The sequence below is a fragment of the Rhineura floridana genome, chromosome 4 (assembly GCF_030035675.1).
Source record: "Rhineura floridana isolate rRhiFlo1 chromosome 4, rRhiFlo1.hap2, whole genome shotgun sequence".
NCBI classification, from domain to species: Eukaryota; Metazoa; Chordata; class Lepidosauria; order Squamata; family Rhineuridae; genus Rhineura; species Rhineura floridana.
The window spans coordinates 195,587,867-195,612,701 of NC_084483.1; the positions used below are offsets into that span (position 1 = coordinate 195,587,867).

A 24,835-nucleotide genomic window follows, 5' to 3' on the forward strand; every position below is an offset into this window, starting at 1 on the left:
AACTATACTTCTGTTAATGCAGCCTAAAATAGCATTTGCCTTTTTTGCACCACATCACCCTGTTGGCTCATATTCATCTTGTGATCAACTACAATCCCAAGATCCTTCTCGCATGTGGTATTGCTTAGCCAAGTATGTCCCATCTTATAACTGTGCATTTGGTTTCTTTTTCCTAGGTGTAAAACTTTGCACTTATCACTGTTAAATTTCATTCTGTTGTTTTCAGCCCAATGCTCCAGCCTATCAAGATCTCTTTGAATTTTATTTCTGTCATCCAACGCATTAGCTATCCCTCCAAATTTTGTCTCATCTGCAGATTTGATAAGCATTCCCTGCACCTCCTCATCCAAGTCATTAATAAAAATGTTGAAGAGCAGTGGACCAGGACCGAGTACCCCATTTGTTACCTCCCTCCAGTTTGAGAAGGAACCATTGATAAGCATTCTGAGTATGATTCTGTAGCAACTGTGGATCCACCTGATAGTTGTTCCATCCAATCCACATACAGCTAGCTTGCTAATCAGAATATCATGGGGCACTTTGTCAGAAGTGCCTGCATTGAGCAGGGGGTTGGACTTGATGGCCTTATAGGCCCCTTCCAACTCTACTATTATATGATTCTATGAAGTTGAGATATATTATGTCCACAGTATTCCCACAGTCTACCAGAGAGATTACCTGATCAAAAAATGAGATAAGATTAGTCTGGCAGGATTTGCTCTTGATAAATCCATGTTGACTTCTAGTAATCACTGCATTGTTTTCAAGGTGCTTACAGACTGACTGGTTTATAATCTGCTCCAGAATTTTCCCAGGGATCTCTGTCAGGCTGACTGGTCTGTAGTTCCCAGCTTCCTCCTTTTTGCCCTTCTTGAATAGGGGGATGACATAAGCCATTCTCCAGTCATCCAGCACTTCACCAGATAATTTTGCCATCCGCATTGAGTAGCTGTGCCACCATTTCTTTTCTCTGTCTTTTATAGGGGTGTACCTGAAGAAAGCTTTTTTATTGCTTTTGGCATCTCTTGCTAACCTCAGCTCATTCTCAGCTTTAGCCTTCCTGACGTTATCCCTTCAATTCCGTGCTACCTGTCTGTACTCTTTCTTTGTGGTCCTTCCACTTCCTGTATGTGTCCTTTTTTGTTTTTAGGTCATCTCTAAGCTTTCTGTGAAGCCACATTGGCTTCTTCTGCTGTCTTCCACCATTTTTCCTTGACAGAATTGTTTGCCACTGTGCCTTTAGAATTCTTTTTTTAGAAACTCCCACCCATCTTGGACTCCTTTTCCCGTTAGGGTCGCTTGCCATGGAACCTTACTTATCATTGTTCTGAGTTTATTAAAATTGGCTTTCCTGAAGCCCAGGGTATACGTATGGCTACTCTCAGCTTTTGCTTCCTTTAAAATCAAGAACTCTAGTATAGCGTGGACACTTTTCCCCAGAGTTTATTATTTATTTATTTATTTAATTTGTATCCTGCCCTTCCTCCCAGCAGGAGCCCAGGGCGGCAAACAAAGCACTAAAACACTTTAAAACATCATAACAACAGATCTTAAAATACATTAAAACAAAACAGCATTAAAAACATTTTAAAAAACCAACCTTAAAAAGGGTTAAAAACATTATTAAAAAACATATTAAACAATTCTGACACAGATGCAGACTGGGATAGGTCTCAACTTAAAAGGCTTGTTGAAAGAGGAAAGTCTTCAAAAGGCGCCGAAAAGATAGCAGAGATGGCGCCTGCCTAATATTTAGAGTTCCTATAACTCACTTCATCCACTAAGTCATCTCTGTTGGTTAGAATCAAATCAAGGATAGCTGATCCTCTAGTTGCTTCTTCCACTTTCTGTAGGAGAAAGTTATCTGCAACACAAGTCACGAATTTCTTGGAGGGGCCATGTTTGGCAGAATTTGTCTTCCAATAGATGCCGGGGTAGTTGACGTTACCCATTACTACTACATCATGCCCCATTGAAACATTGGCAATTTGCTTTTCCAAAGTTACATTCTCATCTTCTCCTTGATTGGGTGGTTGGTAGTAGACTCCAAGCACCACATTCCTTTTATTACTTGCCCCATTAATTTTAATCCAGATACTCTCGGTGGAAGTACCAAGCTCATCTTCCTGTATTTCTGTGCAGGGATATATATTTTTAACATAGAGCGCACCTCCGCCTCCCTTTCTAGTCCTTCTGTTCTTTTTGAACAAGTTATATCCTTCAGTCACTGTATTCCAGTCATGGGAGTTATCCCACCAAGTTTCAGTTATACCTATCAAGTCGTATTTACTCTCCTGTATTAAGAGTTCAAGTTCATCCTGTTTGTTTCCCATACTCTGGGCATTAGTACACAGCCATCAAAGACCGTGATGGCTGTGCTGTGCCACCCTAGTCAGAGGCAGCATGCTTCTGAAAACCAGTTGCCGGAAGCCTCAGGAGGGGAGAGTGTTCTTGCACTCGGGTCCTGCTTGCGGGCTTCCCCCAGGCACCTGGTTGGCCACTGTGAGAACAGGATGCTGGACTAGATGGGCCACTGGCCTGATCCAGCAGGCTCTTCTTATGTTCTTATGTGTTTTACAGCCTGGCTTCCTTCCTACATTTTTATGAAGACTATTATTGGGGCCCATTAGAGCTGTTCCCTCAGTTCCTCTTACTGTGCACAAGCCTTTGTTAGTCATTACTGCCAAGTTTAGGTCTCTCTCACCCTTAGGATTCAGTTTAAAGCTCTCCTGATGAATTTCTCCATGCTATGGCCAAACACATTTTCCCAGTCCGTATGAGGTACAACCCATTACCTGCAAGCAGTCCATTTTCCAGGAAACATAGCTCATGATCTCAGAATCCAAATCTCTTGCATCGGCACCAACTTTGTAGCCAGTCATTCACCTGGAGTATTTTTCTTTCCCTTTCCATTCCTCTTCTAAGTACCGGACAAGAAAACTATCTAGGCCCCAAAGTGCTTGAGTTTCCTTCCCAGAGTTTCAAAGTCTGATGTGATTTCTTCGTAACTCTGCTTGGCAGTATTATTCATTCCCACATGGATGAGAAGAAAGAGATATCTGTCAGTTGGCTTTATGAACTATGGCAACCCTTCCATCACATCTCTAATCCTTCCTCCAGGGAGGCAGCATGCCTGCGAGGCCATGGATCTTCTCAGCATACTTGGGTTTCAATCCCACGTAGTAGGAAGTCTCCCACAACTACTACTCTCCTTGTCATGGGGTGTGATTTCATTGCCTCTACTTGACTGAGCTTCAGTCTCTCATTTGCTGCAGCGTGGGGTCCCCTCTAATTCTTCCCCTGCAGCCTGTCCTCCAGTCTCATCCTCAGGTGTCTGGAAGTGGTTCTGTAGTTGCACCAGTGATGGATGTCTTCTTGCTCCTCTGCTCCTGTCACCCTTTTCCACGGAGTTTCCTCCATGTCATTGTTGTTCTCCACAACAGTCCCCTCTTCTGTTACAACATGCTGCTGTTCATCCATCTCCTGTATTTCTCTTTGCTGTTGTTGTTCAAGCGTTCTATCTAAGAACTCTTCATCTTCTCTTATACTCTTCAGTGTGGCCACTCGCTGTTCCAGGCCTCTTACTTTCTATTTCAACAGCGCCAACAGCTTGCACTTGTTGAACATGTATACCATGTTGTTCTCAGGCAAGAAAACAAACATTGCACACACCTTGCAGGTCACCACCACTGGTGTCCTTCCTGTCCACAGTCTCTACTGCCTTTTGTTTCTTTCCTTCTACTTGTGTCAGAATAATCGGTGCTTTGTCATGTCCTCCTTCAGGGTAAATTGGAGAGCCCCACTGGTATATGGTGCACCATACAAGGGGAAATTTTTTTTAGGGACCTCCCCCTTGACCTCCCCTGCCAAACTCCTGTTAGCTCTCCCTGTTTGCTCACTTTGTTCACTCTCTCTCTCAGAGCAGGCTCGCTTGTATCTCCTTTGGATCAGCTGAAACAGCTCCCTCTGGTCTGCTTAGTTAGGAGTCAGGAAACAGAATGAAAACTCCCAGCACACATAGCTGCTCCTAGCTGCACTCAGCAGCTATCAGGCCACACCTTCAGCCAGCAGCTATCAGGCCATGCCCCTTCCAATCAAGCTGCTATGGAGCCCTTCAGAGCACACTGCTTCATAGCCCTGTTTGTCTGTGTCTGTCTCTTCCTTCGTATACTTGCTCTGCCAAACTCCTGTTAGCTCTCCCTGTTAGCTTGCTTTGTTCGCTCTCTCTCTGAGAGCTGGCTCACTTGTATCTCCTCTGGACCAGCTGACACAGCTCCCTCTGGTCTGCTCAGTTAGGAGTCAGGATCGTTAACCACCACCAGGGGGCCACACTTAAAAACGAAATGTCAAAGGAGAGGATTCCATCCCTAGTTTAAACTGACCACAGTTTGTCATTACATCCAGATAGGGCCAATCTGTAGTTAGTTTAAGCTAAGTTTTGCTAAAACAAGCCAAGACCAAGTGGTGGTTTCTGACAGCTGCGGTTCTCAGTTTAGATGTAATGACAAACTGGTTAGTTTAAACCAGGAAATATATGCGGATGCATACCAGAGAAGGAGAGGAAATCACTTACACCTGAAACTTGAGCAGGTTCATTCCACCTACTGTTAAACTATAGCTTAGCGCCACATCTAAACCAGACCTGTACTGCTGATCTGTCCTAACATCTCCTCTGTAGGAGATCTCAGTAGTGGTATCTCTATAAGTTGGTTATTGACAGTATGCTGATGACACGCAACTCTACTTCTCCTTTTCATCGTCTTCAGGTGAGGCTGTTAATGTGCTGAACCGTTGCCTGGCTGCGATAATGGACTGGATGAGAGCTAACAAACTGAGGCTCAATCCTGACAAGACTGAGATGCTGTTGGTGGGAGGTTTCTCTGATCAGATGGTGGATATTCACCCTGTTCTGGACGGGGTTACACTCCCCCTGAAGGAGTGGGTTCGTAGTTTGGGAGTATTTTTAGATCCTTCCCTGTCACTTGAGGCTCAAGTAGCCTCGGTGGCACGGAATGCGTTCTACCAACTTCGGTTGGTAGCCCAGCTACGTCCCTATCTGGACAGGGAGGACCTCACCTCAGTTGTCCATGCTCTGGCAACCTCTTGATTGGATTACTGCAATGCGCTCTACGTAGGGCTGCCTTTGAAGACGGTTCGGAAGCTACAGCTTGTGCAGAATGCGGCAGCCAGACTGATAACGAGGACCAAGCGGTCTGAACATATAACACCTGTTCTGGCCCGCTTGCACTGGCTACCAATATGCTTCCGGGCCAGATTTAAAGTGCTGGTTTTAACCTATAAAGCCTTATACGGTGCGGGACCGCAATACCTGCTGGAACGCCTCTCCCGATATGAACCTGCCCGTACACTACGTTTAACATCGAAGGCCCTCCTCCGAGTTCCGACTCATAGGGAAGCTCGGAGAATGATAACAAGATCTAGGGCCTTCTCAGTGGTGGCCCCCGAACTGTGGAATAGTCTTCCCGATGAGGTGCGCTTGGCGCCGACGTTGTTATCTTTTCGGTGCCAAGTTAAAACCTTCCTCTTTTCTCAGGCATTTTAGTTTTCTAGTTTTAAACATGTTGCAATTGATCTTAGATTTGTGGATTTTTATATACATGTCCCTTGCACTGATTTATTGGATTTTATTGTGTATATTTATATTTTTCTGTTGTACACCGCCCAGAGAGCTATGCTAGTCGGGCGGTATAGAAACTCAACAAATAAATAAATAAATATAAATAAATCAATTTCCCTTGCCTGTAAAGGATCATTGGTGGCCAAGCAGCGAACCCTTTGTGCCATGTCCTAAACCACCGTACGACAAGCAGAGCACTCAAAGAAATGATTTCCAGAAGCCAAGCTGTAGATTGTGTCGGCCTATTAAGCACAGCAGCAAGTTACAACCTTCACGTGGAATAGGTAAGACTTCTGGGGAAAAGTTTTCCTCCCCCCCCCCTTTTGAATGAAATAAGACAGTTAACAAATAAGGACTGTCCAGATTTTGCTACTACAAAAGTAATGCATCAGTTTGATTGACATGATGTGGTCAAAGCACATGACCTGTTGCATACACAGGTGTGGTCAGAACAGAAAATAGCCAACAGATGGCAAGTATTGCATGACAGAGAAGGAGAATGCTGTATGCTACAGTTCAAAGATGTTGTGTGTTCCCTGCCTTGTAAGTCATTGTAACCGTTTTACAGACAGCCCTTTAGTTTCCTAGACATTATGGGGCATTTTTCTATAATTTTGCTAATGAAGGAGATACTTTGTGAAGGAGATACTTTGTCAGGCCTGCTAAGGCGGTCTGCAGCCATGCTCCTGGATCCATTAACCTTCACCTTTCCAAACTTCCAATCTTACAATATTATTATATGCATGTTTTGAATATTTCCTGTGCTATTAAAATAAATGAAATCTGCCTGTACTGTATTTGGGAGAAGTCCCACTTAAATGTACTGTCTGTACTTATTGGGATGAGTAGGCCCACTGAAGTCTGTGAGCTTCAAAACACATGACCTTTTGCATGTACAGGTATATTCAGGAGAGTGTGTTGGAACTGTATATACAAATATAATATAGGTATTTGTGTACCTCCTCACATGTGATGGTGTGTCACACGCTGAAACTATGCATGATTCACAGTTGTGTATTAGGGTTGCCAGGTTCATGGCCTGAGACTGATCCTGTATCTTTAGGAGAAGAGAAAGTCAGCCAAGTGCAGGTGTTCTTGCAACACTGTAATGAGAAAAACCACAAGGTGGAATTCTCCCTTCCCCCTGCACAACCTTTAAAGATACAGAAGACCTCTTGGTTGCCAGGCCCGGCCTCCAAGAGGCCTTCTGTATCTTTACAACTTGTGTAGGGGGGAGGGAGAATTCCACCTTGTGGTTTTTCTCATTACACTGTTGCAAGAACACCTGCACTTGGCTGACTTTCTCTTCTCCTAAAGATACAGGATCAGTCTCAGGCCATGAACCTGGCAACCCTATTGTGTATATATTTACACTGATTTTTTTTTTAATGAAGTGCTGGTGTATGAGGCTGCAGGAGCTGTAGGTTTTCCCCTGCAGATGGAAAAACAGCTTTGCAGCACATGCGATTTTGAGTAGAAAAACAGCTGGAATGTGGGTCATGCAGCTTCTCTTTTCCTCTTCCATTCCAATTGTTTGCTCAAACTTGCAGTCTTTCATAGCAGCTTTCAGTTTGTTTTCCCCCACCATTTTATACCCACAACAATCCTGTGAGGTAGGTTAGGCTGAGAGGTGATGGCTGGTCCAGTGTCACTCAGTGAGCTTTGTGGCTGACTGGAGATTCAAATCCAGGTTTCCCAATCTCTATTCCGACTACTAGTAGTTCCAACTACTACACCACACTGAGAGGGTACATACATGCAACTGATGTGTCGTGTAGTTTCAGTTCCAAAGCAGCTGTGGATTGAGCATACAATCACCTGATGTCAAATGATTTACAAATGAATGTCCTAACCCACCTATCAAAGTGGCATGTGAAGGGTTGGTCACTTCTGGATCTGGCCCTTCAGTTGAATCTAGTTCCTCACACCTGAGCCATATCTATGCTAGACTGTTTCCCTAATCAGGCCAATATGTGTCAATTTGCATCCTTCAGTTAACCTTCTGTGACCCTTTGTGGTCTTCCCCAGATCCTTTCTGCTATAGTATGCATCTCTTCTCTCTAAAATTTTCTAGTTTTCCAACTCTAACTTTTTCAACTTTTTTTCTCTTGCAACTCTTCATTTCATCAAGTGTCTGACTCCATTACTGTCTGACTAACTACCCTGTTTTCTAGCGTGTGATATTTTTATTCCCTCCTAACCTTTCAGCCAATCAGTAGAATCTTAGTTAAGTTTCTGTCTCCCCTTAATTACCAGGTTCCTAGGCTGAACTTTTGATCTACCTCTGCAAAACATAGCCTTGTAAACTTTTGACCCTCCTAGGCAGAACTTTCCTTTGTGTACCTTTAACCTTCTGTGAACTTCTGATCCTCCTGTGTCATAGAACACCTGAAAGCAGGGCCGGTTCCAAAGGGCGGCCAGGTTGGGCACTGGCCCGAAGGCCCCGCAACTCTAGGAGCCCCTGGGGACCCCTGAGGGGCCCTCCGCTCCCCTTCTGTGATCCTGTGGATCGCAAGACGAGCTTCCGAGCCACCCGCCATCCCCTGTGCTTCACCTACCTTTCTCTGCTGTTCGCGCAGGGTTGCCATCAATAAAGATGGCGGTCGAGGGTTCCGTAAGGGACTGAAGCCTCTGCCACCAACTTGGTTGATGGCAGCAATGCGCACGCTACATGCCATCAACCAAGATGGCAGCAAAGGCTTCAGTCCCATACGGAAACCTCGACCGCCATCTTTATTGATGGCAACCCTACGCGAACAGCAGAGAAAGGTAGGTGAAGCACTGGTGATGGCAGGGGATGGCGGGCAGTTCGGAAGCTCGTCTTGCGATCCGTGGGATCGCGGAAGGTAAGCAGAGGGGCCCGGGACAGGCTAATGCACAAGGGCCCCCGCATTCCTGGAGCCGGCCCTGCCTGAAAGTCTTATTCTTTCACAGGGACAAATGGTTAGAGTCCCCCTATGGCCATGCCCAGCGTCTCCCATGTCTTCTATTTACTTACAAAACCAGTCTCCTCCTTGCTTTTTATTTACTTAAAAAAACCCACTAATACAGTTGCTAATTGCATGAATGGCATCTAGTTTGGTCTTTGGCTGGAGACACCAGGGATTGAACCTGTGGCCATCTTCATGGAAAGCATGACTTCCAACACTGACTGATGGCCCTCTCGCAGTTGGAGGTATATTTCATTGTCCTGATGTGACTTAATTCTAAATTCTTAGCTTCAACCACCTCCTGTGAATTCCAGGTGATAACGGATGGTAGTATGATACAGGCATTGTTCTCCATAATGCACACACTCATCCGCCTATCAACTCTGTTCACAGTACTTCAGAAGCCTGAAACGAAAGAGATGATAGTGGAAAAGAGTGTCTGCACCATAGGAAACAATGGCCCTATCCAACCACTTTCAACTTTCTTATTATCAGTCTCCAGATCAAACTGGAAATGGTCACTTCTCAGTTCAACTGAATGTCTCTTTTGTTGGGAGGGATGAAAAAGGAGAACAGTTTGCCTTCTCAAAACCCCACTTTTTGGCTTTCTGTCCTTTTCCCATGACCAGGCTGCGGTGTTGGCTTGTGGGTCTTTTCTTGTGCTTAGGTCTTGGAGCAGAGCCTTTATGATATCCCCATATTAATTTAAGCAAGCTACGCTGACTTTGGTGATTCAGTTGCTCGCAGCCATCATTGTGGCCCTCATTTCCTGTTGATAGACGGATCCGTTTTAAAAAGTCCCCTCACCCCAGTAGGTCTGCAGTTCTGCTTTCAGTCGACTTCTCCATTCAGCCCTGCAATAACTGTTCAGCTTGTGAATGATGACAGATGCATGAACTATACCAAGCAGCACATAGCGAGAGCATGACACCTTCAGTCACACTCCTGTGTTTACAAAGGGGGGAAAGGATGGCTTCCATATGTGAACATGTTTATTGGACTACCAATGTGGAGCCAGGTGTCTGTCTGAATTTGGGCTGATGCTCCTCAAGGCAAGGGGACAGCCTGCCACGGAGATGCTAAGTTAGTCCTTAAAAGGTTATATACGCGGAAAGAGATATTCTGCAGAAATCAGTCCTTGCAACTCAGACTCTTGCAGGAGTTGGAAATGATGTTTTGGATGTGTAGGCCAGTATTTTACTTTGCATTTTCCAAAACAAACACTGGCTAACCTTTTCCTGGGCATTAGTATAGATTCATAGGAGCTGAAAAAGGGCATCCTGGGTCACCAATTCAAACATGAATGCATTGCAACCGGATTTGCTAGTCCAACTCTTAAGCCACTCCTGAGCGTTGTTTATCCAGCCTTGCTTTGAGCTAGTGAGCCACAAAAGAAACTCTATCTGTGGGCCATTGCTGAAGGGCGGAGGCTATTTCAGGCCTCCAGTCAAAACTTTTCTGATGGGGAGCCTTCAGTTATGTGTGGTGTGTGAGAAAGGGTATTGTACAATGTGGGATAACAGAAGCCTAAATAAAAGTCATCTAACATGCTATGGCATAAATTCAGTAAGATATAATCTTACTGCTTTTAAAAATGTGTATTTGTTTATTAATTTTTACTGGCACTGTCGAACTTGGTCAGAACACGGAACTGATTTGATTCTGAGGGTGAAGGCACGCTTGCGGGTGCAGTGGTTTCAGGGAGTCTCCACCTCTGTTTCCTGAAACTGGGAGCACATAATGTTAGTCAAACTCCGCTCCTTTTTACCCCAAACCTGGGAAATTGGATATTGAGTGTATTGTACCTTGAAGTTAGCTTCACGCAGACTTCAAACTTGTGTCTGCTCCGAGGTGTGTCCAGTGGAAACACTTTGCTGTAGGCTCAGTCAGAGATAGTGATTAGCCCAACACTTTGCTGTGGGTGGTCCTAAAAGGTCTGATATAATCAGTGGGGAAGGGAGAAGTGTCCAGCTGTGGGCGAATACGTTTCAAACTGCAGCCAGACAAAATGGTCTATCTGCTTTTGAAACATCTGGTGTGCATGTAGCCTTAGTGAGCAATTGGTTTAATACAGAGGTAGGCAGGAAATAGATTTGAAATGTGGTGTTGGAGGAGAGCTTTGCGCATACCATGGACTGCGAAGAGGACAAATAATTGGGTGTTAGAACAAATTAAACCAGAACTATCACTAGAAGCTAAAATGATGAAACTGAGGTTATCATACTTTGGACACATCATGAGAAGACATGATTTATTAGAAAAGACAGTCATGCTGGGGAAAACAAGGGAGTAGAAAAAGAGGAAGGCCAAACAAGAGATGGATTGATTCCATAAAGGAAGCCACAGACCTGAACTTACAAGATCTGAACAGGGTGGTTCATGACAGATGTTCTTGGAGGTCGCTGATTCATAGGATCGCCATAAGTCGTAGTGGACTTGGAGGCACATAACAACAACAAGGAAACAGATTATGATCCACCAATGGCCAGTTTTTGGCGAACCGCTAAGTGCCTACTGGCTGCTGGGATTCTTGCAAAAAAATGCTAGATGAGGTAGACCTTGGCCCGGCCTGGTGCTTGTATGGTAAACAAAAGTGTGTAGGCATTTAAAACAGATTTGTTGTGCCTTAACAGGTGTCTACAAACACACTTTTCTCCATTTGTAGTCTGAGGTGATGAAGACAGTCTGCTGTTAGTTTTTTTAAGAAACCCAGAATGGTTCACAAATTGCACTGTCAAAAACAGAGCAAAATAAAACCATAAAAACTTCTTCAGTCTTAAGGTAGCAGAAAATTAAACAATCCATTGAACAGCATTCACCAGCCTAGTGCCCTTGAGATGTTTTGGACCAGAACTCCCATTACTCTAGCCAGCTGTTGTACTCCAAAACATCTGTAGGACGCTAGGTTAGTGAAGGTAACTAGTAAAAAGTAAACAGGGTGACCGATGGACCTGTAAATGTGTAGCACAGCTAATAATGGACAATTCCTGGCAAGATCAAGGGTCTCCTGACCAACTACCTGTCAACATTGATCCAAAGAGGCAGATTTGCTTACAGTTTTCCAAGTTTGTCGGGGTGCTGTAGACTGGTTGGTACCCCTAAATGTGAGGGACTTACTCACCAAAAAAATGTATTTCATTTCAACAGTGTGGAAAGTTTTCAAATCTGACAAAATTATTCAGCCATGAATTATTGGATTGGGTTGAATGACTGCAGGAAAAAAATAAAACAAAAGATGGAGTGAGTTCTTAAAATTTCCAGGTTTTGGTTTTCAGTCTTTGAGAACAAAAGAGATGTGCTGTCTTCATTTTATGGGGGAAACGGGCCCTCCCTGGAAAGAATCCAGGAAGAACTATCTCATTTCACTGTTGGAAGATGCAGTGGCAAATACATAATCACTCTTGGAATCCAGTTGGGAGAATTTGCTGCATAAGAGATTGTCTGGAATCCATTGGTATATTTTACAGCCAAACATGATGTGGGATAATTTTTCAGTAATTAGCAATTGCATCCAGCTGCTTGGAAGATTAGGGGAGTTGGTTCTTAATCCTGCATTGGTTTCCCTGATCTAAATTTCTTCCCACTGAAGCTAAAAGCTGGGTACCTGTCTGTTTTGTACAGGGGGAATTGTTATTAGATTATATTTGTATACCACCTTTCTGCTAAAGAGCTCAATGCTGTATATAAGGCTATCTCCCACCTCATTTTATCCTCACAAGAACCCTGTGAGGTGGGTTGGGTTGAGAGATAGTGACTGGTCCAAGGTCACCCACTGGGCTGAATGAGGAGTTGAACCTAGGTCTCCCCAGCCCTGGTCTGACCCTAACCACTACACTCTCTCTGCCCTGGCACCACTTCCACAAGCTTTAATGCTGCTGGTAATTACTAACATAACTTGTGGAAGATCCTGATCAAGAGCTTGGGGGAAGGGCCATATCCAGAGCTTGGAAAAGTTAGTTTTTTGAACTATAACTCCCACCAGCCCAATCCAGTGGCCATGCTGGTTGGGGCTGATGGGAGTTCTAGTTCAAAAAAGTAACTTTTCTAAGCTCTGGCCATATCTCAGTAGTGGAACATCTGCTTTGCATGCAGAAGGTCCCAGGTTCAATCCCTGGCTTCTCCAGGTAGGGTTGGGTCCCCTGTCTGAAACACTGGAGAGCTGCTGCAAGTCAGTGTAGACAATACTGAGCTAGATGGACCAGTGGTCTGCCTTGGAATAAAGCAGCTTTCTCTGTTCCTATCTCCCATGTGTAAAGTCCTGTTTTTAGCCCTCTTAATCACCCATCTTCGGAATATACTGATTCAGGAAGCAAGCCTTACTTTTTTCAACTTCCATGTAAAATGAAGCTAACTGAGTAACCGTGGGCAAGTCATTGCCCCTCAGCCTAACCTACCTTGCAGGATTGTTGTGTAGCTGTGATGAAGAAGGGGTATACTGTCACCCTGAACTCCTTGCTGAAATGTAAGAACATTAGGAGAGCCCTGCTGGATCAGGCCATTGGCTCCTCTAGTCCAGCATCCTGTTTTCACAGTGACCAATCAGATGCCCTTGGGATGCCTGCAAGCAGGACCCGAGTCCAACAGCACTCTCCCTATTTGTGATTCCCAGCATCTGGTATTGAGTCAGTCTGCCCCTGACATTAGACATAGGTAGCTCTGTTGTTCAATCCCTCTAGTTAAAAGGGTCACAGGATTGAGAAAAAATTCTGCCTGAGACCCTAGAGAGCGAGTGCCAGTCAAAGTGGACAGTACTAGGCAAGATGGTCAGATGGTCTGACTCAGTATAAAGCAACTTACTGTATCCCATGGCACCAGCTATGCCAAGCAGGTATTTAAACCTGGGTCTTCCGTGGCTAAACTCTAGCCATGGCACTGCTACACCTCTGAACTAATCAATCTCCCGACATGAACCCACCCGTACACTACGCTCAACATCAAAGGCCCTTCTCCGGGTGCCTACTCCGAGGGAAGCTGGGAGGATGGCAACAAGGGAGAGGGTCTTCTCAGTGGCGGCCCCCAAATTATGGAATGATCTCCTTGATGAGGTGCGCCTGGCACCAACACTGTTATCTTTTTGGCGCCAGGTCTTCCTCTTCTCCCAGGCATTTTAGCATGTGTTTTTAAAATTTTTTAAAGTGTTTTTAAAATTTGTATATTTTCTATATTTGTTTTTAATGTTTTTAATTGTTGTAAACTACCCAGAGAGCTTCTATGGGACGGTATACAAATGTAATAAAAAATAATAATAATAATCTGCTCTTTAAAATGTAGTATTCTTTCATGACTTATTCCTGGTGCTGTGGCTGAGTTCTAATATATTGTTTTATTCTAATCTTCACAAGAACCCTTTGAGGTAGGGTAAGCTGACAGAGAATGACTGGCTCCAGGCTGTTTTGGTGCATTGGTGCATTTTGGTGCATGCAGCGGAACAGCAAAGGTGCCCCCCTTCACAAGTCAAGGTGCTCTGCGCTCCTACTTGGAGGGCCCTGGGCTTCTATCTGGAGGAAGGGCAGGATATAAATCTAATTAATTAATTAATTAATTAAGGCTCATTATACCCCAGGCCAAATTAATTATTTGATGCCTGAGGCTGAAAATCCCACAGTCAGCTCTCTCTTCTCCCTGGCGGTAAAAATACAGTAACAGATTAAATAATTAATAATTTGCTGCCCTTTCATGACGTGCAAAATCTGCTGCCTGAGGTGGCCACCTCACTCTGCCTAATAGTAGGGCCGGCCCTGCTGACAGCAGAAATGCATCTGAGACTTCCACATCAAAGCCCAACATCCTACCTTCTGTATTACACCGCTGGCCCTGTTTTGTGCTGTATGGTTTCAGTTGCAAAATCTGGCAAAAAAGTATATACTGTACCTCATTTCCACCATATGTTTTGTATCACAGTTCCACTTGCATCTCCTCGACCGCCAGCCAGCCTTCCGAGAATTTTTCAAGAGCAGCTCTCTTTCAAACATGACTACAATGCCAGAGCAACTCCCTGCATCCCCTATCAAGGGAAGGTAAGGCAATGTGTATCCTGCGCTATTAAAGTTCAGCAGGAAGCCAGGAGGATGTATTTATCCCAAGGCCTCCAACACAATTGTTTTAGCGCTAGGGGATGTTGTCGCGCACGTTACAATTGCCAGCTTTTGGAATTAGCAAATGGCCGCGCCTGCTCTCTCATTGGCCCCGAGGCCTTAGAAAGAGAGGGTATGAAATATTGGGCTTGGCATGTTGGCTTAACAAATATACCAAGGAGCAGAATATAAGAGAGACACAATCGCTGCCACTGGGGTGTGAGTGGCCACATATGGATTTGTTTTTGGAAAGAGCTTTCTTTCTAAGACTAATTGCAGTACAGGAGGGTGAGATTTTTATGGGGATCATGGCTGGAGAGGGAAGAATTAATCTTCCCCCTCCTCACATGATGAAAATGCCCCCCCCCTGTACCTTAGTATTACATATTTCCCAGACATGGTTGCTAACCATGCAATTGTAGAATAATGTCTAATCTGACCCTCAGTATGCATAAGATTGCAGCTCTAGTGTCATAACTAGATTATTGTTATAAGCCTTGTTGTAACCCGCCCTGGGGTCTTGCAATAAAAGGCAGGTAGGAAATCTAATAAACAAATAAATAACCTTTCACTGAAAGCTCTGAAGCAGGGGTGGATCCTGCCCTGCCCTTCATCACCATTTTGACAGGTGGGCATGGCCACCCACCTGTGTCTGTCACCTGATGTCACCATGATGTCACCATGAAATCAAACCAGGTGGGCAAAGACTTATAGGCTTGCGGGTGCCAACAATCAACCGAGTGGTGGCACCTGCAAACCCAGATTCCTTTGCCCAGGAAGTTTGAAATCAAAACACACAGGCAAAGACACAGGGCTTTTCAGACGCCACCAATCAGTTGATCGGCAATGCCTTCAACCCCCACTTTCAGCAGGGAACCACACTTGATGTTATATATCTAACCGCATAGACAAAGGCACAGAGGGGGTTGCAAGTGCTGAGGATCAGCAGATCGGCAGTGCCTGCAAACCCAGATTCCTTTGCCTGGGTAGTTTGAAATCAAACCACGTGGGCAAACCCTGCTTTCAGCAGGGAACCATGTCTTGACCTGTCTCCCGCTTGTGCTATATATGACAGCAAGTGTCAGACGGGTGGTGGTGGTCTACAGACAGTTGGAACCCCACTCCCTGTGGAATCTCAGGCACTTCCAGACTGATGTGAGTTGGGAAAAATGGTCTCACAGGCCAAATTAGGACTCCCGCTGAACCTAAATAAGCCTGTGAGCCGGATGTTTCCCAATACTCCTCTTAAGCATCAAGAACATTTATTCTGCAGATGATTCCAGGGGTTTAATTTCCCCCCAGTAATCCTTAAATAGTTTTCAGTTTCTCACAGTAGATAATCCACTATAGCCGTCCTTCCTCTGCTAATTTAAAAGCTGCAGCTATATTCATGGCCATTCTGCACCAAACTTTCTGAGTCCATTTGTCCTCTGAAGGTGTTTCATTTTGTTGTCTGTTCTTTGCTGCAACCATTCCTGCTATAGTTAACGAGATGTCCACAAGATATCTATATTTGCTCCTAAAACAGGTTTGAGGATGCTTCTCCAGCTCCACTCTACCCTTGCCATCCTTTTAATGGAAGACAAAATTTATTTGGGCTTTTTTCATTTAGAGAAAAACTGAGTGGAGCGGGGACATGATAGTGATGTGTAAAATTATGTGTGGTGTAGAGTGACTGGATAGAAGGATATTTTTCTCCCCCTCTCATAATTTGAGAGCCAATGTGGTGTAGTGGTTAGAGTGTTAGACTATGACCTGGGAGCCCAGGGGTTCAAATCCCAACTTGGCCATAAAGCTTGCTGGGTGACCTTGGGCCAGTCGCAGTCTCTCAGCCTAACCTACATCACAGGGTTGTTGTGAGGATAAAATGTATTTGAAAGAGAACCATGTTCACCACCTGGAGGAAGGGTGGGATATAAATGTAATAACAAATAAATAATAGAACTCAGGGCCATCCAGTGAAAGTGAATGTTGGTGGATTCAGGACAGAGAAAAGAAAGTACTTCTTCACAGAATCATAGAATAGTAGAGTTGGAAAGGGCCTATAAGGCCATCAAGTCCAACCCCCTGTGCAATGCAGGAATCCAAATCAAAGCATTCCTGACAGATGGCTGTCCAGCTGCCTCTTGAATGCCTCCAGTGTTGGAGAGCCCACTACCTCTCTAGGTAATTGATTCCATTGCCGTATGGCTCTAACAGTTAGGAAGCTTTTCCTGATGTCTGGCTTCCTGTAACTTGAGCCCATTATTCCGTGTCCTACACTCTGGGATGATTGAGAAGAGATCCCGGCTCTCCTCTGTGTGATAACCTTTCATGTACTTGAAGAGTGCTATCATATCTCCCCTCAGTCTTCTCTTCTCCGGGCTAAACATGCCCAGTGCTAACAATTCCCAGAGCCCTTAACAAACGACACTTCCCATGATTCTTTGCAGGAAATCATGTGCTTTATATGTTTGTTGGATCTGCTTTAAAAGCATGACGTGGATCTGCCCAGAGTCCTGTTTGTTTTTACGTCTGCTTCCCCCACCCTTTTATAAAATAATCCTGTTCTTGCCATGCAACCCTTAATGGCCAAAGTCATTTGAGAAGCAGTCATAAATCTTTTGGCCTGCAACAGCCAATGGTTTAGAATTGTATCCATAGCAACCCATGTAGCAAGAAATGAAATCTGACGGGAATAGGCTTTGCCCAGCAGAAATGAACCCCAGCCGCAAACACTAGTGGGCAAGAGGAGAAGTATTTTTAAAAACACACAGAATTGCAGTGGAGGGAAAGGAGGGGAAGGGAGTGGCAATGTGGAGTTGTGTTTCTTTCCTTATCACCTGTTGCCTCTTCCCGCCCTGCCCCTGAAGTTTTCATGCCTTTCCTCCTTTCACAAATCAGAAGAGCTGATGGCTCAGCCATGCTGCTTGCTCCCAGCTATCTCAAAATGTAGGCTGTTGCCCAGAAGAGAGGCCGAGAGAGAAAAGAAAGCAGTGCCAGCACTTGAGCTAATAAATGAACTCAGCTTACATCTGCATCTCCTCACTGCAGATGTCTCCCTGGTTAACATCAACCTTGTTTCCCTTTCCAGAAACGCGGCACTTTTGTGTGGACCGAGATAAATCCGACAAAGGGGACGGCAGTTCCTGAGGGAACTGAAGCAATCCCGTGTGTTCGGGGGTCGGGCTCACTGGAACAGCCAAAAACAGAGAAAGGAAACTCAGCAGAAAGCTCCATGACCTCAGCCTGCCTTTGCTTGTCGGATTCCCCGGAGACACCACCAGACTCCAGTGTACACTTATCAAAAACAGACAGCAGCGCAGGAGCCAAAGCAGACCCCGGAGCCCCGGGGAAGGGACATGGAGAGAGTTCAGAGATTTCTCAGTCAAAGGAAGTGACTGTTAGCCATCCTGCTGGGGAGAGGCCTTCCAGCCCACCAAAGAAGGGCTCCCCCGATAAACCACAGGAGGACTGTTTACCCCCTGTTCATCGCCATGCAATCTCAGGCAGAACTTCAGACGGCCTAAGAAGGACTGCCCAAGTGCGGGGGAGTTGCCCTGGTGTAATTTCAGGAACGCCAAACACAAACTGACACCAGCAAACTGTTTGAGGCAACACACTCTCGCCTTTGCATAACAACAGCTGCAGCATGCTTTGATGCCTCTAGAAAATGAGAGGCCTATAAAAATTTTTTATGAATCTTTTATTTTTTTGCTCACTGGTGCAATTAGATTGTGCTCTCTCCCAACTCATGTGCTTATGGAAAATTTATCTGGATTGCTCATGTGCTGGGGAGAGATATTTAATACCAAGTCTGATTAAGAATGTCAGCAATGAATAATTAGCAATTACTAATGTCAGGAATGAACGTGATTCTGATATTTTTCCTACGTTTCAACTATTTGCAAGAGTTTGGTGGGGGGGTTGTTTTTTCAGTGACTGTGCTTTTGGGTTCCTGTTTGATATCTTTAAAAGTGTGCCCTCTGAGAAGAATGGCCTGCAGATCATTACAAACTGGTGCAAGAAGTAAATTTTTTGGATGTGCTATGGTGTCATCCTGTGATGAGTAGAAGCTATTGTTATTTCTGTAGGAAACGGTGACAGTTAGAAGGGACAGTTTGCTACGGTCCATAAGAATGTAAGCTATGTTCCAATGCTCATCGCAGTTAGGAAGGGCACCTTTATAGCAACCTTCACTTTTTGCTATAATATTTTCCTAGAATGGATTCGGTCTCAGGTCAGGGCTGCAGATTAGATTTAAAATCTGTACATAGATACCACCTCACCATAGCTCTAATGTTGTACCTGGTATTTTCCCCCTTTTAGCAATGTTTTATAATCCCATTAGACAAGCCCCATAAGAAGAACCCTACTGGATCCAGCCCATATGGCCCAGTATTCTGCTTCTAGCAGTGGCCAGCCAAATTCTTGGAGAAACTTGCAGGGAGGCCTTAAAAGCAACAGTCTTCTGCTGTCTCTGCGCCCACCATCTGATATTGAGAGATACAGGTTTCTGCACATGAGGTTATCATGAGTGATGCCTACCTTCTGTGGATTTTCCTCTTTCTAAAATGCTGATCAAGGCTACATATGCTAGATGTATATGCAGTGAATGTGCATAGAGAAAGAATGGGGAATGGGATGGTGCCCACTCTTCTCTGCCAACCCTTTCGCCCCCTCCTATTTGTAACTTGTGTAAGAACTGAGATCAAGGTTGGAGAACCTCAGGCTCAGGGGCCAAATGCAGCCCTCCAAGGCTCTCTATCTGGCCCTCGGACCTCCCCCCAGGCCACACCCCTCAGTGGATCTGCTTTGCACCCCAAGTATTTGTGCCTGGGTGGAGTGCATCCTTGAAACTCTGATAATGCATCTTGCTTGCCCGGATGGAGGACATAGAGGGTTATGTGTGTAGAAACTAGACTGTTGTACAAATGTAAAATTCATTGCTCTGCTCACCTTTGCCTCTGGCCCCACCAACCTCTAGCATATGACCCTCAGAAGGTCACCCAGGAAGGAATGAGGAAAAAGGTTCCCCACCCCTGGCTGAAATGCCTACAAACTATAAATATGTAGGGTTTGTCTGCAACATCAGCAACTCCGCCAACCCTGCCTACATTCATGGACTGTACCCGCATGTAACTAGGGATGGAAATCTGTCAATTTTGGTTCTCTCAGTTTCCCATTTTCCAGTCTTAAATTTAGTTCTCCACATTTCTGCAGTGAATTTGCAATTTTAAAAAAAAATCCTCATGAAAATTCTCCAGCATTTTAGTGTTCATTTCATTGGCGATCACTCGTGGCCGAGTAAGATTGTCTTCCAAGATAAGATCTTTAACAGTGGATCCGTAAGTGACTGTGGAGGCCAATTCTGGATCCACACAGCCTCCTACAGTGAGGACATAGGTTTCCAGATGGAAGATGGTCACAATGAGGATTTGTTTGACGTGCTTTCCACTTAGCTCGTTTGTCCTGTTCGCCCTGTATTCGTGCTTCTTCAAAGTCCATGTGTGTGTGTACTGCCTTCAAGTCGATTCTGACTTATGGCGACCCTATGAATGGGGTTTTCATGAGGCTGAGAGGCAGTGACTGGCCCAAGGTCACCCAGTGAGCTTCGTGGCTGTGTGGGGATTCGAACCCTGGTCTCCCAGGTCGTAGTCCAACACCTTAACCACTACACCACACAGGCTCTCATTCAAAGTCCATAGCACCTTTGATAATAGCCGACCTCCATTTGGGATGTTCATGGGCCAAGACTTCTCAGTTCTTGATGCTCATGTTACATTTTTTAAGATTCGCTTTAAGAACATCTTTCAACCTCTTTTGCTGTCTACTGATATTCTCTTTTCCATCCTTAAGTTGGGAGTAAAGTAGCTGCTTTGGAAGATGGTGATCAGGCATTCGAACAACATGGCTGGTCCAGCGAAGTTGATGTTGAAGGATCATTGTTGCAACACTCGTAGTCTTTGCTTCTTCCAAAACGCTAACATTAGTCCGTCTGTTTTAGTCCATTTCCATTTTAGTGTGAATGTCTCCTAATAAACACATTTTTGTGTGTATGCTTGACTCATGTACACATTTTGAAAGCTATTTCTTGTCATATTAATGCATTTTTGCATGATATTTTCACTCATATTAATTTTTGTGCACACTTTTCCCTGATACATGCATTTTTGTAAATATAATTTGGTTTATGAACTCCATTGTAAAATTCAAATAAGTGTGAAATTTGAAGCATAGCTGTGTATCGCTTCTCATATTGTTTTGGAAAATGCAAATTTGATAAATTCAGCTTGAAATGCCGAATTCTTGAAATTCTCACCCATCCCTACATGTAACACACACAGTCCTTAAGGGTGGTCATCCTATTTTGAGGCAATTAATTCTTATGATAAAAGAACAAAGAAATATGAACTCCAACCTCAAGAGATGAATTACAGTGCAAAATTTGTTACATATATCTAAATCTGCAAATTATAATTCCAATATGAAGTAATAAAGAATATTCAATTTTAATTTCATCAAACCAATTATATATGTATGTAAAAATACAAAGAACAGAAAAATATGTCAGATGAATAGAAGTTCATTATTGTAAACATATATATAAAATCATATCAGAACATCAGCTGATGTAGCCAGCAATAATATGACCAACAAAAACTTGTGTAACAAGCCATTATTTTATAGACCAAATGCATTTCTACCCTATACATATAATTATATGTTTACAATAATGATATTCCAGATATTTTTATTCTTCTGATATTTTTCTGGGTTTTGTATTTTTACATAATATATAATCGGTGTGATGAGATTAAAGTTGAACATTATTCATTCATACTGGAATTATACTTTGCAGATTTAGATGCATATACCCAAGTTTGCACTGTAATTCAATGAATTCTTACGACCCAGCAATTCAAACAATAGCATTCACTGTTGTTGCAAGCAATCCATGCTTATCCTGGGTGCAAACATTCACTTGGGCAAATGCAAATGCACCCATGAGCCCAAAAATGTTGGCAACTCCTGGTCTAGGCAGTTACAGGTGTGAATGGAAGCAATTTCCATTACTACAACAGCTGCTTGGAGATGAGGATCAGATATCCTTGGTCATCCAAATCACATTCTCTATTTGCATGTAGGGAGGTCAGGACTGCTTATCTGGGCAAAAAACATCAGTGAATGAGCCTTAAGCATCTGCTCATAAGTGCTTAGGAAGGGATGTTTTCATAGGGATGTCACATCCCTTCTCCTTCAGGAACCATAGATGGTGGCTAGCTAGAATAACACTATAATGGCCAGATGCAGATGAGGGCAGGGCTCCTGCATCTTTAACAGATGCGTAGAAGAGAGGATTTCAGCAGGTGCAGTGTGTGATGCATACTGAGAGATTCTCCATATTGGACATAATCTCCAGCCATGCTTTTCATCGATAGGGAGTAGCAACCTGCTTTGGGCGTCAATTGAGGCTTTTCTCCAAGCTTCTAGCAGAGCTCTCAGAACAGCAATGACTGAGCACTGCTAAATTGTACAGCTTGGGAAAGACCCGCAGCATGTTGCAGGATTGCCAGTTTCAAAGTTGAAGTACATCCATGTGCCTTTAAAATCTCCCAAGGCAAGTTGTAGTGTCTCCTGCTTGTTTCCTCCCAGTCCCTGTGGTCCACGCCCACTATCCCTGGCCTGGCATAAGTGTTCAGACCTCCTGGTATGCCACACAGCAAGTGGTGGGAGGTGTGGACAGCAGAGTCCAGGTGAAACAACGGAGAGGGGAAGTCTCGGTGGCACTGGGAGACTTAAAGGTAGAGCAATTTTCTGCAGGGGGCAGAACCCTCACGCAAACTAAGGGGGAGTGAACAGTTTTCTGCTCTTGCTCAGTAATATATTGGCTGCGTATGCCAGAAATTCTGTCAGTTTTTTTTAGACAAGCAGATGGCCTAGAGACAGTCATAATTTTCTCTACAGGTCTGCCTATGAAGTTTACAGTAGCACCAGGATGCCTCTCTCTTCTCTGTTCCTTCTCATGATTCCCACGCAGCCCCCCCCCCCATTCTGACTTCTCAACCTTGTTTGAAGGGCTTTCCCGCAGGGTAAAAAAACACAATGCATCCTTTAATTTTACTTCCAAAAGACAAAAAAATTAAAAAGTTGCATAATATATTTTTTTTTCACAGCATATGACTTTTTTTATTCTTTTTTTTGTGTTTTTGTATTGTTGGTAATAAAACATTAAAAAAAAAAAGCACAACATGCATCCCAAGCATATTTATTCCTGAACATTAAAACTAATGACTGGACTAGATGAGAGGTGGGCTGCTTTCAGACATGGAGCTTATTGTGTAAGTTTAACAGATTAAAATGGTAGCGCTTCTGTCCTGATTTCTAAGATTTCTTTCACACTGCAGTACCTGTTGCGTCAAGGAACAGTAGATTTTCAGCCAATATACCAACATTTTGCACACCTGTCTTTCACACGGCTGTAATGAATGTCTTGTTTTTGTCCCTCAACCTTTATACACATGAACACTGTAGTTCCCCACTGTGTAGGAGGTCTAAGATCTCATCTGGTCACTATGCAACCCTTTATATATACCCTACGTCAGAATACTGGTACAATTTTTGTCAGGCAAAAAAAAAAGTGCTCTCCTAAAGGGCAGGAATGCACTGCACGCTGCGGTGCCTATTATGTTAGCAGCTGCAGATAGCAAAAAAAACCACCTGCAATTTTCCAGGTTCCCAAGCTTGCGAACAAATTATTTCAGGCATTATTTATCACTAAAATTAGTGCTAAACTTGCACTATAGTCCACTAGAATCCCAGAACTAACTTGTACATCGTGTGAAAGATCAAATATAATGTGCAAGTTACTGGGTAAGAAATCGTCAGAATAATGGGATGAAGTACAGTGTGAAAGCAGCTGTGGTCAGATTCCTTGGTATTGATGGTAGTAGTGGTTTTTCTTCCTCCCCTTTGTATTGGGGCCCTGGTCAACCTTTCCCTTTCTGTCATTTCATGGGGAGGGACTGTAGCTCAGAGGTAGACAGCATACTTTGTGTGTTGATGGCTCCAGGTTCAAACCCTGGAAGGTCCATTTAAAAAGGATAAATTTGGAAAAGATGGGAAAGATCACTGCCTGAGAACAAGGAGAGCTACGGCTCTCTAAAATGGACGAACTGGGCAAGAATGACAAATACCCTGATCTGAGGTAGGGATGGGTGAATCTATCAATTTCAGTTTAGGATTTTTAAAAAAAAGGAATTATGAAAATTCATCAGTATTTTAGCGCTGATACCTCCTAATATGCATGTTTGTACGCAATTTAAGAACATAAGAACATAAGAACATAAGAAGAGCCTGCTGGATCAGGCCAGTGGCCCATCTAGTCCAGCATCCTGTTCTCACAGTGGCCAACCAGGTGCCTGGGGGAAGCCCGCAAGCAGGACCCGAGTGCAAGAACACTCTCCCCTCCTGAGGCTTCCGGCAACTGGTTTTCAGAAGCATGCTGCCTCTGACTAGGGTGGCAGAGCACAGCCATCATGGCTAGTAGCCATTGATAGCCCTGTCCTCCATGAATTGGTCTAATCTTCTTTTAAAGCCATCCAAGCTGGTGGCCATTACTGCATCTTGTGGGAGCAAATTCCATAGTTTAACTATGCGCTGAGTAAAGAAGTACTTCCTTTTGTCTGTCCTGAATCTTCCAACATTCAGCTTCTTTGAATGTCCACGAGTTCTAGTATTATGAGAGAGGGAGAAGAACTTTTCTCTATCCACTTTCTCAAGGCCATGCATAATTTTATACACTTCTATCATGTCTCCTCTGACCCGCCTTTTCTCTAAACTAAAAAGCCCCAAATGCTGCAACCTTTCCTCGTAAGGGAGTCGCTCCATCCCCTTGATCATTCTGGTTGCCCTCTTCTGAACCTTTTCCAACTCTATAATATCCTTTTTGAGATGAGGCGACCAGAACTGTACACAGTATTCCAAATGCGGCCGCACCATAGATTTATACAACGGCATTATGATATTGGCTGTTTTATTTTCAATACCTTTCCTAATTATCGCTAGCATGGAATTTGCCTTTTTCACAGCTGCCGCACACTGGGTCGACATTTTCATCGTGCTGTCCACCACAACCCCGAGGTCTCTCTCCTGGTCGGTCACCGCCAGTTCAGACCCCATGAGCGTATATGTGAAATTCAGATTTTTTTGCT

The 24,835-nt window shown here is 44.1% G+C and overlaps 1 protein-coding gene across 2 annotated transcripts in view; it reads left to right on the forward strand.

Annotated features, from left to right (window-relative positions):
- C4H2orf73 (chromosome 4 C2orf73 homolog) overlaps window positions 1–19,417 on the forward strand; it is a 33,039-nt gene extending 13,622 nt beyond the window's left edge. The window contains exons 3-5 of one of the 2 annotated variants that reach the window (XM_061625717.1): window positions 5,769–5,922; window positions 14,470–14,585; window positions 17,716–19,417. In XM_061625717.1, coding sequence (XP_061481701.1) covers window positions 5,769–5,922; window positions 14,470–14,585; window positions 17,716–18,216 — 771 coding nt within the window. In that variant the 3' untranslated portion in view covers window positions 18,217–19,417. The remainder of the gene's footprint in view (window positions 1–5,768; window positions 5,923–14,469; window positions 14,586–17,715) is intronic. The other variant, XM_061625718.1, reaches the window with a different exon arrangement.
- The last annotated feature ends 5,418 nt before the right edge of the window (window positions 19,418–24,835 follow it).